Genomic DNA, 19986 nt, shown 5'->3' with positions numbered 1-19986 from the left:
AAATAATGTTGGAAATACTAGTTTCCAAATAGAGGATCTTCAAATAATATTTGTAATCTGAAAGCTTGTTTTAATACTGAAAAAACGTAACTAGGTTTAAAAATATAAAATATAGTCTACTTTTTTGTATGGAGAAATAATCTGAGGTAATCGGCTAGTTTCACGATATTAGGTTATGTTTTTTATGTAAGTATATATTTTTCATATAAGAGTTCTAATTATTTACCCAAATACGATAAAACTCCAATTATCCCGATTAACGAGTGGCTGTTTTATTGCTTTTGAAATAATACAGCAAATTGGAATCGCATTAAAAACTTACTTAGACATGTCCAACAAAGTAATTTAATTACTATTTTAACCAATAAAAGAAAAAAAACCCGCAATTTAAATTATTTTTATCAAATTTACTGAAAACAGTAAAGGATATGTTTGATTTAAAAAAAAGTTTTGTTAACTCATCTCAAATAAGTCATTGATATTTATATAGAGGAAGAGATGAAGAATTATTTTATGAAATTAGATTGTGATTTTTTTATCTGAGGGGGTCCTCTTTGGCCACAGAGGCTAGTAAATATAAATATTTCAAATACGCAAGTATAACTATAATAGTCAGTTCGTTTTAAAATTGTGTTTATTCAAAATCCAAAACAACAAAAAAACAGTTTTTCAGTAGTTTAAACAGTATGTATGTTTTATCAAATATTTTTTTAATTATCATCTAGGTATATATAAAATAATACAAACAGGGGACTGCAACCCTTAATTGATTTTCGCAAATCTTTCGCTGGCCTTTAGGAGGCAAGGAATCCGAAAGAGTTATAATTTTGTTTGCAGCTTGAAAATAACTTGCAGTGTATGGTATCACATTTTTTAAGTTTGAAAAAGTACCATAAAATCGATTGTTTACTGTGTTGTCTATGAGCAATGAGCACTGACAGCACCTGTCAAGCATCAACTGTCAAAAGTAAGTGAAAATGAACAATAATCAAAATTGTTTTATCGGTTCGGAGTTATAAAATAATTGATTAAATCATAAAAAAGCGTCTTCGATTTTTTTCTGAAATCGCTTTTAATACGCATTTCTTTTAAAAACATATTTTACCGTTACTAATTTTGTTTTCGTCTCCACTAGAAATTTTATGGATTAATACTTTACGCAGTTCAAAGAATAAATATTATAAACATTAGTGTTATTCACGTGCTATTTTTAGGTTGTATTATTAAGTGTGTTTCGTAATAAATGTTAAAATAGTGATTTATAAACGGATTAAACTTCTACAATGGAGTCTTGTAGTCCTTTAAACAAATCAGCCGGAACCCCTAAAAAAAAGTGTAATTTAAGTTTAGGACAAAAAATTGTTATATTGAATAGATTAAGATCTGGGGAAGGCTCTACTTCTGTAGCGAAAGCCTTTAAAGTAAACGAATCGACAATACGATCGGTAAAAAAGAATGAGTGTAAAATACGCGAGAGTCTCGCTGCGGGGATACCAAAAAATGTCAAAACGATCATTCATAATCATCGTCTAAAAAAGATGGAGAAGTCGCTTTCAGCTTGGGTGAATAAACGAGAGTTGAAAGGCTTTGTTTTGAGTCACTTAATAATAAGAAAAAAGGCACGAAGTCTCTACAATCAAATCCAGTTCGATAATGACTTTGTCAAACCTAATACCGGGCGAGATATGCCATTTATAGCGAGCAAAGGGTGGTACAAGAATTTCAAAAAGCGACACGAACAGCTCGGCGCGCCACAAGAAGAGCCGGATGCGTCCATCGCACTGGGAAACGATGTCGTAATTGATTACGAAGCGGCGGAAAAGTTTAAGCTAGATTTAGCGAAGATTATCAGAGAACGCGGGTACAAGCCGGATCATGTGTTCAACGCGACAGAGTCTAGAATATTCTGGAAACGATTGCCCAAAGGCACTTGCGTTTCAAAACACGAATCCCAAACTATTGGATACAAACCTACGAACGATAAGCTAAGTTTCGTCTTGTGCGTCAATGCTGCGTGCGACTATTTAGTCAAACCGCTGGTAGTATATAGAACTCAGAATCCCCGAGCTTTACGGGAGAAAAACAAACACCATCTTCCGGTGTATTGGAAATCTAATAAAGAAGCCACCGTTACCCCTGAAATTTTCAACGATTGGTTTCACAATTGTTTCATACACAAAACTAGAATGTACCTGTCGAATAAGAACCTAGATTTCAAAGTACTGCTTATTTTGGAGCGGTCCTTTTGCCATAAAGAAGATTTGCAGTTCGCAAATCCAAATGTCCAAGTTATATTCATGCCTGCAAATACCGCTTGCGAATTAGAGCCGTTGCAACAAGGAATTATACACATTTTTAAAGCTTACTACACAAAACACTTGTACCAGCACATCTCGGAAGAAGCAAAGACAATTTATAATATTTTTAAAGTCTGGAAAGACTATTCAATCGCTGATTGTTTGCGAAACATCCGTCTAGCTTTAGACGACATGAAACCCATCAAATTAAGAGCATGTTGGAAAATTTTGTGGCAGGATGCCGTGAACAGAAACTGCTTCTTACCGTCGGTTCGCAATGAGGCGAAGAAAATAATAAAATTCAGTCAGAAAATCAAAGGGGAAGGTTTCAACGACCTTCAAATATGCGACGTTGAAGAATTTCTCAAAACCCACAGCTACAATCTAACCGATGTAGAATACGAAGAATTTTCACAAACGTGTCTCAACGACGAAGACAATCAAGAAATGGAGATCAGCTCTAAGTTACACCAAATGATCGAATCATTAGAAAAATGTTTTCAAATGAATAATCAGCTTTCTCACGTGTTTTTTACCGAAGACCCGTACATGAAAAGAAGCTTGAAGTTTCATAAAGACGTAAGCGCGGTGATGCAGCCATATAAAGAATTGTATGAACTCTTGAAAAGCAAAACTGATATGACGACCATTTTCTTCCCGGAGATGAAGATAGACGACTATGATGAAACTGATTCGTTACCTCTCGCCTTGTGCAGAAAAAAAGGGTTCAAGGGGTCAAAAGTCTGGACACAAGAAAGTGAGTTTTTTCATTAATTTTTCAATAGATTATTGCTGTGTGTATTTTTTATACTTTTGTCAGCCATGTTCAGGGACGGATAAAGGATTTTTTCTGTGGGTAGGTCCTTGTACAAGGACTAAAATGACTTATTACTATTATTACACTACATACAATCCTGACCTAGCGCCATTTGACTACCGTTTATTTGAAGTTTGAAAAACTCTTTGAATGGTAAAACTTTCACCAAGATAATCTGAAAGCGAACTTGGTTCAGTTTTTTACTGATAAGGACCAAAAGTTCTACGAGTGCGGAATTATGAAGTTGCAAGAAAGATGGCAAAAGGTCATCGAACAAAATGGAAAATATGTAATTGATTTAAGTTTATTCTTTGTACAAAAAAAAATGTTTTATTTCGCACAAAACTGAAATTACTTTCTTGGCTACCCAACATATCGACCCTGTTTAGGTCGAAAATCACTTTCACTTTTTCAAATATGTTTTAAACCAAGTGCTTAAGTCATATATACATACGAAGTGTAATTAAAAAAATTAAGTGGTTTATACAAATTTATTAACAAATAAGTATATATACATACATTCAAAGATTTGAACTGCAAACGTCTGTTGACTTACATTATTTTGCCAGAATATATATAAGACCTATGCAATTAGTTTAAAATACATTTGAAATAATGAAATTGCTTTTTCCAGAATAGTGGGTTTATGACCTTTGGTCTGAACACGGTCGATATTATCATATCATTATATTATGCTTAAAATATTAAAAAGGAAGTTGGGAATGGCAAAAATCATAAATTCTTCATTTGTTGGTTTAGTTGCAATGTCCTGGATATTAAAAACATTTTTATTAATTTTTCATCCATTTTTTAAACAAGAAACTTTACCGTACAATTAAATGCTCGAATTTTTACCATCTGTAAGAAAACATTTTTCATATCCATTTTCCCTTAGCACTGAATCTCTTCATTGTATCAACAAATATATACAAATTGTATGATTTTTAAATCTTTACTAAATTATCTAGTAAAATAAAATTAATTGAATCTGCTACTATGCATTTGTCAAAACTTCTGTAGCCCCCTGCCACTCCAACTGGTATTGATAGAACTCATCTTCAGCTGCACACAGATATGTCTCAACTCCATTTAAAGATTCCCTTTTGGCAGCCTCCAACGGCGTATAAGTGTCAAACATATTGTATACCGTACTTTCCATGTCAGACCTGTCCCATTTTTTCCTGATTATTTGACTATTCCTTCTAATCGCTGTCAATTGTTTGCTGAGAATCGACAAATCTTTTTGACAAGTGTTTTTACTCCTCGATTTTCTATCGTTGGGTTCCATAGCCAAAATGTTTTCACTGTATATTTCTTTTAGTTCTTCAATCAAGCGTTGAATGCTGGATCCGATTTCTTCATCGTTCAAAAGGACTGATTCTGTTTTCCAATATTTAGTGTTAAACTTTTCTCTTTGTATGATCACCTGCATTCTTTTGCGTTCATTGTTTAATGAAAACAAACGGCTATCTAAGTCCTTGTTATGCAGTTCTATAAAACTATCCATTGCTTGTTTTATTGTGCTGTCAAATTCCACAGAGTCTTCCGGAAGCATTTTGTTTTTGATTTGTTTTTTTAAAGGGTTCACTTCTGTAGTTACTTCTATTGTATTTTGAGTGTCGGTTGTTGAGAAAATGGAATCGTAATCGACGGTTGTTGTTGACAAGGGTATAGTTGTTGATTCTGCAGTAGTTTCTGACTGTGTCACAGTAACGATTTGTATACGTTTTGTTGTTGGCGATTCCACAGTTGTTGCTATGTCTTTGACATAAGTTTTGACTTCTGTTGCTGTTTCAATTTTTTTAGTTGCATCCTTATCATTACTTGATTCAGCACTTTCTTCTTTGGGTGGTCTTCCAATTTGAGGATCTGGCGTTCGTGTTGTTTCGTCACCGCCAGCTGGTTTCAGCATTATCAGATTGAAGGCTGTTTTGTGTTCAATGTCTTCACTTAGAATTATATTTCCAGAAGAAGAGTGTAAAGCCAAAGCTGTGATTTGTCCACCTAGCTCGCTGAGATGTTTGGTTTCAACATATTTGCCAACAATTCTAAATTTTCTTGTATTGAATGCATAGACGTGACCAGTATCGTCGATGCCGTTTGTGCCGAGCATAAAAACCAAACTTCTCTGAAAATCGCCTTGAAATTGGGAACAGTAGGCAGATCCTTTAATCGACACCTAAAAACATGTTTCAGAGATTTTCAAAACATAAAAAAAATATTGGGCAGAATTCTATCGCTTCCCCAAAGAGAAGAGTTGACATAAAGAAACTTTAAAAAAAAAAACAGATTCTTGCTGAACCATATTATTAGCATAGAAGAAATTGTAAAAATATTTTAATGACATGTGAACAGAAAAACAAATTAAACACTAATTTTTGTAAATAATTTTATTTATTGAATTGGCATTCACTTCGTAACACTTCATTATGAATTATGAATTTAAAACTTTGTTATTAGTGTTACCGTTTATTATATTTAAAGAACAGAAGATGTCGGACCCCCATCACCTCTCTTGCCATACCATACCAAATCGTAGTTTCATTACTGTCGCGTTTACTTGTTTTTCAGATTTAATTAACTAAATTCCATTATTAATAATGAAAACACAGATAAGGAAACATAAAGGTAGCCATTAAAAAACTTAAAAATAGAAAGGCACAAGTATTAAATCAAATCTCTAGTGAAATGATAAAATATGGTGGAACAGAACTGGCAATGGAATTTAAACAATTATTCAACAAAATTCTATCTGTAGGCAATGATCCGAATGAATGGCGTGCAAGCATCACTGTACCAATCTTCAAAAAATGACAAAAACCAACCCCGAAAGCTATCGAGGCATATCATTACTTTCCGCTGTTTGTTTGTGACATAGCAGATATCGTGAGATGGGGCAGGAAAAGGCGACAATTCTGGCACAACCACGTGGAGAAAATGAATATCATCAGACTTCCACATGAGTCCCGACCCTGATATATGGGAGCAAAGTATGGACTTGGAAAAACAGGAATGAAAGTAGGTCGAATGCTGTCCAAATGCGATCTCTCAGGCGAATGTGTGGTAAAACTATGTACGATAGATGCACAAATGTTGAGATCCGTACATTATGTAAGGCTGAGACAAGCATTATCGACAAAATCAAGAAAGGAGCACTACGCTGGTTCGGACATGTAGAGCAAATGGACAGCGAAAAAACGGCTAAGAATATTTACTTTATTATTTATTTATTTATTATATTATTATTTATTTAGAGAAAGACACGACATGAATAAATCCAACAAATACTTGCAAATGGACATGTCAAAAGTCGGAATAATCAGCGCGCGTGCACTAGAAGATGTATGAATGTGGCGGAAGCGAGATCTGTATGCAAATATAGAGTGTTATGGCGTTCTATCCTCTCTGCCTACCCTTACGGGGAAACGGCGTGATGGTTTGTTGCTGTTGTTGTAAATCCCTTAGTTTCATCGAATTTAATTTGTAGGTCATTAAAATCGTCCGCTGATCCACACGTATAAGATTTTGAACTATTGATTTTTTCCAAGTAAATTGCTTTGTACGGTGTGACAACATTAAGGATTGTTTCAATGGCTGCTCCGTCACTTCGCTTCTTTGGCATCGCGAAATCGAGCAACGTCATAATCTGTCTGTTCAGAATTTCCAATCGACTTCTGCAACTCTCCTCGTCGCCTATTTTATCTTTTCCAAATACATTTTTACTATACAATCGCATTATGCTGTCTGCCATTAGATCAACTGCTTCCCTTATTTCCTTTGCAAACTTGCCTTCCAATGGATTTCCTTTACTGGGTGTGTATGCATTTTCATTTCTTTTGAGACTTATCCTCGTGCTTAATATTCTGTTACGTATTCTCAGATTGTTCCGTTGGGTTTTTTCAACACTGTGGTTTGCATAGTTTTCGTGAAGTTTTATTAGGTTTTCTTTAAATATTTCAACAGCGTTTTTGAATTTTTCACTATCCGAAACATCTGTCAAAGTTGTTTCGATATCTGCACACCTCATATGATTTATAACATCAATTGGGAGCTTTGTTTCATCTAGGACCTTTATTTCTTGTGCTGGCGTAACTGTCAAATTCATTTTAATTGTATCAATTAAAGGCTTTGTTTCATCTGAGGCCTTTATTTCTTGTTCTGGTGTAACTGTCATAGTGGCAACACTTGTTAATATAACATCCTTAATATTATCATCCTTTTTTAAGATATTGTTTTCTGATTGTGGTAATTTTACAGCCCTCGCTGTTGCATTGATGTTACCTTCAATTTGGCTTGTGATTGGTCTTAAAGATATCAATTTGAATGATATTTCGTTTGAAGTTGCCACTTCTTCGCTAAGCAAAATAGTCCCAGAACTTTTGTTAATGTCCAGCGCTGTTATTTTATCTCCGAGTTCTTTTATGGGTTCAGTTTTGATTGCCCTATTGACGATTTCATAATTTAAGGTGCTAAATACATAAACATTTCCATTACATCCACTTTTAGGAGAACTTATGACAAAACCAATGCTTCTTGCGTAATCACCTTGAATTTGGGATATGTAAGTGAAATCTCCGGTAGAAACCTAAAAAATTTTCTGTCTTTAATAAGCAGCAACTCTTTTACATATAAATTCATTACTCATCTATAAAACCACCTTCCATCCACCGTATAATATAATTGAAAGAAAATTTAAGAGAAGGTAATATAGAAGTCCAGGCATCTACAGGGCTTATGACCTGTCAATGGCTGGTTTGAGTGGCCACTTCACACACTGTGTAACATTCACCATTCTGCCTATATTCGAACATCTATATTCCTTCGATTCTTTCACCTGTTGATGTTTGTGAAGTTAAAGAGCTGAAACCTTTATTTATGCGGGTGAGATTCATCTAATCGAATTATTTCACCTACATACTAGGCAACGCCTGAAAATATTATTTTTTTAATTTCTATACTTCTTCATGGACCAGGTAATTTATCAAGAATATTTTGAGTTTGTCCAAATTTTTGTAGACAAGGACTGGATTCAACTCCCCGGGGAGCTGTTTATATTAACATATTACAACAGAGATGAAGAACATTTGAGAGAAGGTAATATAGAAGTCCAGGCATCTCCAGGGCTTATGATCTGTCAATGGCTAGTCTGTTGTAATATGTTAATATAAACAGCTCCCCAGGGAGTTGAATCCAGTCCTTGTCTACAAAAATTTGGACAAACTCAAAATATTGTTGATAATTGAAAGAAATGAAGAAGTAGTATTATAGCTAAATATATACTCGTACTTTTTTTAATGAATTTGGTAATTGAATATTATTTTCAATCATCATAAGCTTGTCCATCGCAGATTTGTCTTATTGCGTTTAGTAGCACACTGATGACGGTCTATTTATGTTATTTAGGTAACATAAGTTGTGTCCATTTTTTTTCAAATTTAAAAATGAGCACTGAAAGTCTAAAAAATTGGTAAAGGTCATTCGAAATAAAAATTTCTGCTCTAAAAAAATTTTGTGTTTGCCTTACATATAATATTTTGTTTTATTACACGCCTTCAAAATGTCCAAAGAGAGCATATCAGACATCCAATTCTGTTCGCGTTCAACCGAGGGAGAGCAACATATCTTCGAAGTCGATTTTTCAGGAGAGCCAATCAAAGTTTTGAGTGTGTCTAAAAATCGAGAAAACAGCTGCCAAATCATAAGGATGCAATTATTTTGAGTAAATTTTTTTTGCTTGCTTAGAAAATTATTCTTGACATTTTGTGTTTTTTAAATTTTGCATTTAATTTTGTTTTTTTACATGACTTAAGTCTTTTTGATCACAAAATCAAAAAATTATGACGTACAAAGTATGACTAAACCCTTTTTGACCTGTAATGCAACGATTGATTTATAGTCCTTAAAATATGGCTTGATTAGAATGACAGTTTTCAGCAAAAGATAAAGATAAAATTGTTTTGATCGGTACATGGCCAGTGATCAGTAATTTCCCATCACTATTGACATTAGTTTGGCGGCTGTCATTTTAATCAAGCTATATTTTGTAGCAAATGAATGTGTAAGTAGCAAATACATTACTTTAAATTTAATTATTTTTCCATCTGTCAGATTGTCGAAGAAATTAAAATGGACATTTCGTTAGTGTTGCCAGGGTAGTAAAATTTTTTACCCTACTTTGCTCATCTAATGAGAGAACTAATGAAAGTTGGATCTCTGATTAAACAACTCTTTGGTGGACATTTGGCCGACATTATCTATAAAACATCAAATGTTATTTAACATGATATAAAAATATCCGTTATATGTAAAATAAATTTTGTTTTCAATTACTCTTATTAATGACACTTTACTTATCTACTCTGTTGTGTCAATCAGTATTTCCGTGTGCACAATAAAATTTTAGAGAAATTAACAGATTGCTTTTTTTTTTTTACCTTTCATTTGTGTTACGATTATATTTTTTCCCATCGTGCAACATTACGCGGCGACATCACGAATGCGCGCGGCGAAAGTGTATGTGATGTATTCAATTATGATTCTACGCTCCTTCTGGACTACTCTTAATTCTATGGTATTATGATTTGATTTTAGGTTGCTTGTCATAGTGTTGCAAAATTGAATCTATCATAATCCCAATATTATAATAAACATTTACCGTTGTTACTCCGGATTTTTCCGTTGTCAATGTTGCCTTTCTTCCCCTTCTCTGAAATATGTTTCCCAACTTATCAGTGAACTCCACTGTTGGCCTTAGCGTTGTTTGCTCCATCTTTAGCTGTGTGAAATCTTCCCCAGTACTGTACGCCTGGTTCCGTATCACCATGAAGATATTCTGGTTTCGATACTCCAATACTGTGGGAGCTTGCATTTCGTATGTCTTGACGACTTGCATGTCATAAATTTGGCCGAGAATGCTGATCTCTTTGGATGCAGTCCCCACTATTCCAAATGAGAGAATTACAGTTACATAAAGAAGTTCCATTGTGTGCTGAAAAGAAAATGAGTGATATAGAATTTAGAGCAATCTTTCTGAAAGTGGGCGATAACACCCCTTTGAGGACAAGGAGGTAAAAGGCCCACAGAAAATTGGGAGGCGTTGAGGCGGTCTAGTCGGGGCGATGGCTGATTAAAGAAACGGCTTTCAAAAGGTATATAAAAGGTACAAATTGGTCCCAGCCATTATGGCATTTTCTCATGAACATGATCACTTTGGATGTGCTGTACAAGCCACAGTTTGGACTGTATTCCACAATCCTGAAGCAAGGGGTAGGTGTCGTCGCTCTCGGGGTCGTAAATCCCGAAAGTTATGATGCCTTATGAGTATAAATACCTTCCTTGGTTTTCCAAAGTGATTCTGAACAAATTTGAGACATCTTCTATATGCAGAATGATTTGATTGAATGCAATTGGACATTATTGTTATAGTTCTCATTTGTTTAGAATCCATGTCCGGGACTCTGCCATGTGCGAATGTCAGCTTGAGGAGGAAGATCTAAATCATATTTTCTTTGGATGCCCCATAAATGATTGTTATCCTGAGTTCCTATCTGACCTCTCCAAAATCAGCATCCCATTCCCTACTAATATTTTAACTCTTGTCCCCACCCAATAAACATAGATTTAAAATTTTATGTAAATATGTAGTTAAAAATGGTATTTAGTTGTAAATAAGTTATATATTATGTAAAGTGTATGTAATATTAAATACTAACACACTAACTTGTATGTATAGAACTAACACATGTGTAAATATTTAAATAAGTCAATCTCAAACTCGACACTGGCTAGAACACCCCATTTAGGGGTGAAAAAAACCAAAAAAAACTAAGAAGAAGAAGAGTATAAATGCCCTTTTTAGGGCAGACATTAGTCTCGTCAAGTATAAATGCCCTTTTTAATAATTAGTCAAGGTATAGAAATAATGCTCTTCTTAGGGCAACAATTAGTCAAACGTCAAGCACGTGCCCTTTTTAGGGCCTGGTCATGTCATACCATATTTATATGCTATAAACTTTTTAATAATAAAAAAAGGAATGTCCCACACTCAGACGCTGAAGTCTTTGTGGACATTTTTTCCAATTTATGTTATAGCTTAATTTTAAGATGTATTTTTCTAAAGTGTATTTTTGTAATTATATTTCTATGTAAATAATATATGTATGGAAAAATAAACAAATTGAAAAAAAATCTAATTATGCATCTTCTTATGTCAAATATATTTTGATTTTTGACATCTTCATCTTCCATTATTTATAATTATTATATTAGTTTTAAGCAAGCAGCTTAAAGCTTATATGCTTAAATCTATTTTAACGAAAATTAGCTTTTGGAGCACTTTAACTTTTCCCAAACAAATCTAGTCCATTTTTAAACCCATAGAGATCAGCTCTTGTGGCAGCTTATTACAACCATCAACAACCCTATTGCTCAGGAAATGCTTCCGTGGATTTAGATTGAACCTCGTTTTCTTCAGCCTGAGACTGGCCTTAAAGATGAGCATCTTGTTTAATCTTGAACATGGGATCCAAATTTGGGCAGCTATAGTGACTGTTGAGTATCTTGTATGCCTTTCTCACCGTTCCTGCAGCGTTGTGAGACTGAGAGTTTCCAGTCTCTCCACATATGGAAGCCGTTTTAGGCTCGGCGACAACTTTGTAGCTCGTCTTTGGACTCTTTCCAACAAGTTGGTATCCTTAACAAAATAGGGATTCCATATCTGAAACCCGTATTTGTTGAATTTCATGGTATGTCTTACTCGGCCTACTACATTTTCTGCTGCCATCAGAATTAGCATTGTAAATCTTTTCGGTGTTCGGTAGAGGAATGGCAAAAAAATCTGTCATTTTCTAGACTGTACAGGACAAGCAAATAACTCTTTCTGCACATGTATGAAAAGAACAGAACAACTCCATATTTTATTAAGCCCATTTTGAAAGAAGCTCTAGAGAGATATACCCTTTTGTCATCGAAATAACATCAGATTTTAGCATGTTTTGAGTCAAAATTTCAGTTTTGGAAAAGGTGACAGATTAATTCAACACGTAGATATTATAAAAAGAAAAAAATACATAAAAGAGACTTGTCAAAGTAGTGGGAGAATCCTGCTCTGGAAAACCCCTCGGATACATGGAACAGATCAACATCCAGAGCGATGTTGTTCAGCATAGCGGTAGCTCTTCCAGCAGACATAGCCATTGGCAGGTTAATCCTGTATATTGCAATATGAAACAATCTATGCTGACGCTATTTTAGGTAATTATCAGGAACATACAAACCAATGCTCATTATAATCTCAAAATTATCGACCATACCGCGCAAAAACCGATAAAAATGCATAGTCAAATACACATTCCATCTAGTCTCTAAACAGTTGTAGCCATGCATACCCTGGAGAAATTCGGTCGGGTAGAGCCAAGGATAATGTGGAGATATCTCAGAAACTTCTTTTGGATTTTCTCCATCATAAGAGAGTACTTCAGTTCATGTGGCTCCCAAATCGACGAGCCACTCTCGAACCTACTTCGCATCAAGGAATTGTAGAGTTCTCAGTACGCGGAGTTTTCGGAAACCCCGGCAGTATGCAGAACAAATCCTGACACCTCCAATGCTTTAACACTGATTGCCTCTATGTGATCATGAAATATCAGGGTGCTCACAAATCTAACGCTCAGATCCTTCATTTTGTAATGAAAAAATAGAGTTTTTTGGGCTCTAGTGAAGGACATGACCGAACACTTGGTTTACAGATATACCCTTTTGGCATCACACTACAGAGTTCTTTCAATGAATATAAATTAAAATTTGTACTTACTTTTAAATTGTGCTTTTTTATATTTCTGTTAATATCCGCTTGATTCATATATATTTCACTATGGACTCTTGAAACTATTTACATTTAAAATCTAAAACAATTTGTATTATGTTACTCTTTGGGAAACTACTGGAGAAATTATTACAGCTGTTATTAAAAATTATATATGATAGTAATACATAAAGGTTATCATAAAATTCGTCAGTATACTGGTAAAACCACAGATAATAAAAATCCTATCTGTTCAGTGGGCGAAACGTATTGGAAAATAAAATATTAAAAATATGTTTCCCTAATTTACAAAAGAATACAGATCTTCTTCTTCTTCCTGTGTCTGGTTAGGTCTCCCCAACATCGACTATCTCTCTGGAGTTTGTATTTATGTCCTGGACATTACTAAATAGCTTCCCCACGCTTCCCTTTACCCGTCCATCTTTTTTAAAGGTTGTCCGAGTCTTTTGTTTAGTTTTGATTCGTAGTTTATTGTATAATTTAAGTCCCTGATTTATTAGTCTCGACTGTCGTCTTGTTTTAGAATATTGTATATGATATTACAATATTTGAGTTTGTCCAAATGTTCGTAGACAAAAGTCAAACTGGTCCAAGAAGAAGTTTAAAAATTGAAAAATTGCTTTCAGGCGTTGCCTAGTATGTGAAATAATTCAGCCAGATGAATATCTTCACAGCAATAAAGGTTTCAGCTCTTTAACTTCACTAAAATCAACAAATGGAAGAATTGAAGAAATATGGATGTTCAAACATAGGCAAAATGGTGAATGTTACACAGTGTGTAAAGTGGCCACTTAAACCAGCCAATGACAGGTCTTAAGCCCTGTAAATGCCTAGACTTCCATATTCCATTATTTAAGGTATTCTCCATCCCTGTTGTTATTTGTTAGTATTTGATATTACATTATTTGAGTTTGTCCAAATGTTCATAGACAAAATACTGGATTTCACCCCCTCGGGGGTCATTAAGATTAACAAATCACAACAGGGATGGTGAATACCTTAAATAAGGGAAGTAAAGTAAAGTGGCCACTTAAACCAGCCAATGACAGGTCATAAGCCCTGTAAATGTCTTGACTTCCATATTCCCTTATTTAAGGTATTCTCCATCCCTGTTGTAATTTGTTAATCTTAATGACCCCCGAGGGGGTGAAATCCAGTCTTTTGTCTATGAACATTTGGACAAACTCAAATATTGTAATGAAACCAACTGGTCCAAGAAGAAGTTTAAAAATTGAAAAATTGTTTTCAGGCGTTGCCTAGTATGTGAAATAATTCAGTCAGATGAATCTCTTCACAACAATAAAGGTTTCAGCTCTTTAACTTTTATTAAACCGACAGATGGAAGAATTGAAAAAATATGGATGTTCCAGTGTATAAAGTGAATAATTAGGATCCTCCCCATCCTATAATTCCAAACTGTAAAATTAATTATATTCTCACAAAATTCACACTTTTATTTAATATTTATTTTAGTATAATAAATAATATAATTGGATAATTTGGTTGAATTTTTTTTATTATTTTGTCAACAGGCTCTATGATAGTGTTTTAATGTTGAAAATAGCATACTTTTAATAAAAGATTTTTTATAATCATTTCTGTCTTACAAAATTCTTTCGTTTATAGAGAATTCACTAATGCAAAAACACCTTTATACCATGTTGGTACTATTGGAAATACGTCACGAGACGTTTTTATTTCTTGGGTCACGTGGCAATATCCTTCCCCCACCCGCCTCCCGCGTCGATTCCCACTGTTTCTTACAGCGACTGAAGTTATCTAATTTGTTCGGTAATTCGATGCTAACACTGCTAACGTGCTAACCGCGACGTCGTGTCTTACGCGTGATAGCATGATGTCACTGTGGGCATATTTTTTGTCAAACGTTACAATTTTTAATTACCGGTAAAAAAACTTACCGATAGTCTCGTAATTTTTGTTTTAATTAAAGCCTTTTTAAAATAAAATTAAAAATATTTACAATTTACGTGCATACCTCTAGACCATGGGTGGCCAAAGTGTCGACCGTGTATCCACTCCTAGTCGCCCGCCGCTATTTTGGATCCACATTCCTCTGCGAATCTACATTTTCTACAATGAATGCAATCAAAACGAAACATCGCTCCCATTTGGCAGATGACCATTTGGCAACATGTTTAAAATTGGCTATAAGTAGCTATGAACCAAATTATGTTAAACTTACTGAAAATATGCAATGTCATGCTTCCAGCACGCCTTCTGATACTGCATTTCATAAATAGTCAATATTTACGAATTGTAAAGCTAATAATAAGCATCATAAGCATATTGCTTGCGTAAATAAAAAACTAACATAAAATAACGTTTTATTTACATACATACTATTACTATGTTTATGTGAAGTCATTATTAATTGCTGTTATTAAAATAACTTGATATTAAATAAGTGTTGGTATTATATATGTTTATTTTCAATTAGGACTTATTTTTTTCTTTAAATTACTACTTTCAGTGTTAGTAGATCGTCGTAAAAATTTTCAAAAGCACGGCAAATGATAATGATTTCGATTTAATTTAGAAGTACTTACTTACAAAGTACATTGGTTTTAAAAGTGTAGATGCGGCATTATAAATTGTAATCATATCATATGTTGATTTTTAAATAATGGCAACACTACGCTAGAAGCGAATTGAACATTTTTGAACTGACGTTTTTTTCCGTTGGATAAATATTTTTACTATTTATTTTGAAATATCAATATTAAAAATGTTTGATATCAATATACAATACTTTAAGTTAATATGATACTCTGGTAACTGTGTGCCGTTGTATTTTAGTGAATATTATGGTCAGTGAATCATGTTTTTGTTTTACGACAATCATAATCCGTACATTTGATCAACCTGCAAGTATTGAATTGTGAATTTGTTTTTAGATGGATATATCGCAGCAATGGATGAATCTGAAGACGCCCTCTTTATCAAAAAAGAGTATGTAGATGTTTTATTTTATTCAATAATTGATGCTTTTGAAAATTTTGTGGATTTGTAATGAAACTACCAGTCTTTATGAGTCGCCCATTTCCAAAATTCATGGTGCCCTTTTCCATTATGTATTTAAAATTACTTCATTGACAAAGATGACTTCTGTAACTGTTTTATAGCACTTTGGAAATGTTTTAAAGGGAAAATATGAATTTTCGAAAGTAGTTTTAATATAACTGTTTGTTTAATTATTTATTTACAAATAATAAGTACACAATATCTAACCTCAAAATGTACAAAATAATATTATAGTGGAACTTGGTTATTACGGGGAAGATTAGACTGACTGAATTTGCTCGTTATAAGTGTGGAGTCAGTATAAGTGTGTAAATCGGATTCAAGTATAGTCAATACGATTAAGAAAGGGTCTCTGAGATGGTTTGGCCATGTAGAATGAATGGACGATGAAAGAATGGTAAAACAAGTATATATGGCGAAAATGAACGGTAACGTGAGACGAGGACGACCAAGGAAGACGTGTCATGATCAGAACAACCAAAATCTTGAGTCTGGTCATGCCAAAAGACAAAATTATTAAAGGAATAGTTCCGAGATATTTTCATAATAAACTAAAAAATAATGAGTTATTTCATAGAAACTATGCAACAAGAGGATCTGAAAATATAAGACTGGAAAAAAATCAAAAGCAATGTCCCAGAACTGCCTTATGTACAAGGGAATACAACTATTTGAGGAAATGCCAGAAAGCATAAAAAATGAAATAAATCTAAATATATTTAAAATTAAATGTAAAAAGTATATATGTGAAAAATATTAGGTAATATATAGTGTAAATAGTGAATATAATTAATGAAAATGTACATATGAAACAGTGAATATTATAAATTAGGATATTAAGTGTATAATAGTGATAAATAATGTTAGAATAAGTATAGATGTAAATATTGTGTTGTAAATATATATTAGACTATTTTATCATAGAACTAAATAATAAAAAAATATTTTTAAAAAATAAGCACCTGCTGACGAACTGCATTTTATGAGGTTCAGTAGGACTTATATCTGAATTTTTGTATGCTTTTGATATATAAATAAAACAAAAAAGTAAAAAAGATACAACAGTGTTTAAAAGTAAAGTTGGTATAAAAAAGAAGATGAGTATATAAACAACATGAAATTAAAAATAAAAAAATAAATAAAGAAATAAAATATAGGAACATTGTTTAGAAGTATGGTTGTTCTAAAAATAAAAATTGAAAGAAAATTAAAATTTCAAAAAATACAATTTAAAGAAATAAAATTAATATAGAACAGTGTTTAGAAGTATAGTTGGTTTAAAAAAAAAGAAGCTATAGAAGCTAGATATTAAAAATAAAAAAATTAAATTCAAACATTATATTAAAGAATTACTGTTTAAAGGTTTAAATCAGCTTTTTACTTATTTGCAGATGTTGTGTTTACATATAATTGATGAACAATATCTAAACATAACAAATTGTGATTATGATACCAATGTCGTATGTATTGTTTATTGTTTGTGAACCATAATAAATAAAATAAATATGAAAATATAATTTTTGTCAAAATTGTAGATTGATGTACTATTATTTTTGAGTGTCAAATTACATTATACTTTGTAGATATACAAAAATACACATAAAATATTACATAATAGTAGGTAGGTACACAATTAAATGTTTTTGAATTTTTTTTAAAATTGAGTAGTTTTTCCACAATTTTGAAACTGTAAATAAGGATAAAGAAAAGTTGTTAAACATTTCATTATTTTTCACGCCACATTTTGCTTCACAATAATTGCCACTTTTTCACGAATTAAAAGACACTTCCACTTGTTAATAGACTCATTTGTAATTCAATGGTTAGTTTTTAACTGCCCTAACATCACCCACTCGTAATAATTATTTTTTTATTTTAATTTTATAAATTTATTCCATAAAATTAGTAAAAATATTTAAAAACAGGGAATCTATATAAAACTAATGAATAGAAAATGAAAACGGAGTCTTCTCTGTTTATGATAGTCTCCATCTAACATGGCTCAGCCTGTTCTAAGATGGAGTTATTATGCATTATACGTAAATTCCTTAGATTCATCAATTACTTAATATACCCACTGAAAATATTGATTACAATAATTTATTATGTACACTAAATATGTCAACTCTTTGTAAAAGAAGAATTATAAATGATACATTAAATTTATATAAAATAGCGAATGGCGTATTGGACGTCCCGCAGAAAACGAGGAAGACCTTCTCGGTCTTTCTCAGATACGGCACTATCAAGTCCATCAAATACTTGAAGATCGACATGTCAAAAGTAGGAATAACCGGCATGCGTGCATGAGAAGATATATGAATGTAGAGGAAGCGAGGTCTGTATGCAAAGATATAGTGATATGGCGTTCTATCCTCTCTGCCTACCCCTACGGTAAACGGCGTGATGGTTTATTTGTTTGTTTTGTTTGTATTTCATATCTAACATGTCGGGAATCAAACCTGAGACCTCTTGCATGGTAGGCAAATGCGCTGACCACTACACCACGAGGTTGACATGGAACATTGTAAACGCCCCCGAAACAAGGATGTCGTTCAAAAACTACAAAATATTATTTATGTTTAAAGCATTAATTTTGTGGTCAAAAATTTTAACTTATCCTAATGAATATTAATGAAGAAACACTTACCGACTTTTTAAGTCTACCAGTTTCGAGATGTACCTGTCTCTTCGTCCGGACACTCATCAGGCCAACATGCAAATACTAAAGTACACGTGACATCTTCCTTTTGCAGAATTCCAGAAGTTAAGCCTGAGGAAGGCAGCCCTGAGCTGCCCACCCAAGGGGAGTCACCAGCCGGACATCGCCAGGACAGCCCGCTCTGTGTCTCCCCCTCAACAAGCGCTCTGCACAACACCTCCATTTGTCGTGAGTCTTTATATTGATTCCTGTCTAATATTTATTTTATTTATTCATTATATATACGACCTAAGCCAATTACAACAGTTACATGAAGAAACATATATACAAGTCACGCTCAGCCACCGTACGGGCTGGGCGTGAAATATAGTTCCTCCCCAACCGTAGCTTATAATCTTATAATAAATCTGAAAATAAGTTGTTATATGTTAGAAAACAATGAGTTTATGTTTATAAATCATTAGTGTGTAGTAGTGTAGTCATGTTTCAACAAACAGTGGAAAAAAGAAGACTATTTATTTAATAGCATTGTTTTATACTTTATTCTTAACAAAATATGTGACAAATAGTGAACAATGGAAACTTACAAAAATAGTGCGTCTGTAACCTTAAAATCATAAAATTTTATATGAATCCTTTAAAACCGTTTAAGAATGCATCAGTTTTTGACGCGAAAGTACCTAAATTTTGCTATTTAGAACACTACACCCATAATTAAAAAATTACAACAGTGCTACTAAAAGTGAACTGACATTTATTGATAAATACATAATATTTCAAATATCTGCCTTCTAATAATATACAAAATTATAAATCAAACCGCTTATACACGCGTTTGTGTAATATTCATGTAAAGAAGTGAATTTGAACAGGAATGTTGCGTCTCATAAAACGAAATAATACGGACCAAAATGGACACCAAGTCGTTGGAACAATAGGCGTAATCCTGGGGTCTACACACGTGCGTTTCCAGAAATTCTCCAGCAGCCTAGTGGACCACATGGTGACGATATCTACCTACTGTCTACAAAAGATTCTCTTCGGACATCTGTCTCCCTTTGTTAACCATGGAGTTGATACAGTGCTTTATTTATTTAGTTTTTTATTGCTTACTTGGTATGAACACTTGACCAATTTACTACTATACTCTATTTTTTATAGATTTATTGATATTGTTTTAACTTTGCTGGAATTCCTCTCATCCATGCGCTTTGTAGCTGCACGATGATTGGTTATCTAGCTTTCATATTTCAACTTTAAAATACCTTAATTTTGTAAACGGGGTCTAGAATTCCAATCGTCTATGCGCTTAGTAGCAGCAAGGCGTGTTGTAATCTTACTCCTT

At 33.2% G+C, this 19986-nt stretch overlaps 2 protein-coding genes across 4 annotated transcripts in view; one reads left to right on the top strand and one right to left on the bottom strand.

The window, feature by feature from the left end:
- Positions 1-956: 956 nt before the first annotated feature.
- LOC148283437 (uncharacterized) overlaps positions 957-19986 on the top strand; it is a 30090-nt gene continuing 11060 nt past the window's right edge. The window contains exons 1-4 of one of the 2 annotated variants that reach the window (XM_088243819.1): positions 957-1005; positions 1136-3054; positions 15853-15907; positions 18736-18869. In XM_088243819.1, coding sequence (XP_088099945.1) covers positions 2977-3054; positions 15853-15907; positions 18736-18869 — 267 coding nt within the window. In that variant the 5' untranslated portion in view covers positions 957-1005; positions 1136-2976. Of the gene's footprint in view, positions 1006-1135; positions 3055-15559; positions 15766-15852; positions 15908-18735; positions 18870-19986 lie in introns of those variants that run through there. The other variant, XM_088243820.1, reaches the window with a different exon arrangement.
- LOC148283438 (uncharacterized) lies at positions 3861-13136 on the bottom strand. Of its 2 annotated transcripts, XM_088243821.1 has the most exons (3): positions 12926-13136; positions 9770-10102; positions 3861-5293 (listed from the first exon to the last, which is right to left on the bottom strand). In XM_088243821.1, exons 1-3 carry the CDS (start codon positions 12971-12973, stop codon positions 4109-4111), a joined length of 1566 nt encoding a protein of 521 aa, XP_088099947.1. In that variant the 5' UTR covers positions 12974-13136; the 3' UTR covers positions 3861-4108. The 2 variants fall into 2 exon arrangements, 1 of the variants encoding a protein (XP_088099947.1); XR_015825591.1 differs by lacking the exons at positions 3861-5293; positions 12926-13136 and adding an exon at positions 7562-7699 and having other exon boundaries at positions 9770-9906.

This window comes from Micrasema longulum, unplaced genomic scaffold (assembly GCF_059751315.1).
Source record: "Micrasema longulum isolate JH-2025_06_02 unplaced genomic scaffold, ASM5975131v1 h1tg000237l, whole genome shotgun sequence".
Lineage (NCBI taxonomy): Eukaryota > Metazoa > Arthropoda > Insecta > Trichoptera > Brachycentridae > Micrasema > Micrasema longulum.
Note: the sequence above shows the minus strand (reverse complement) of the source record. Positions and strands in the feature narration are given on the sequence as shown.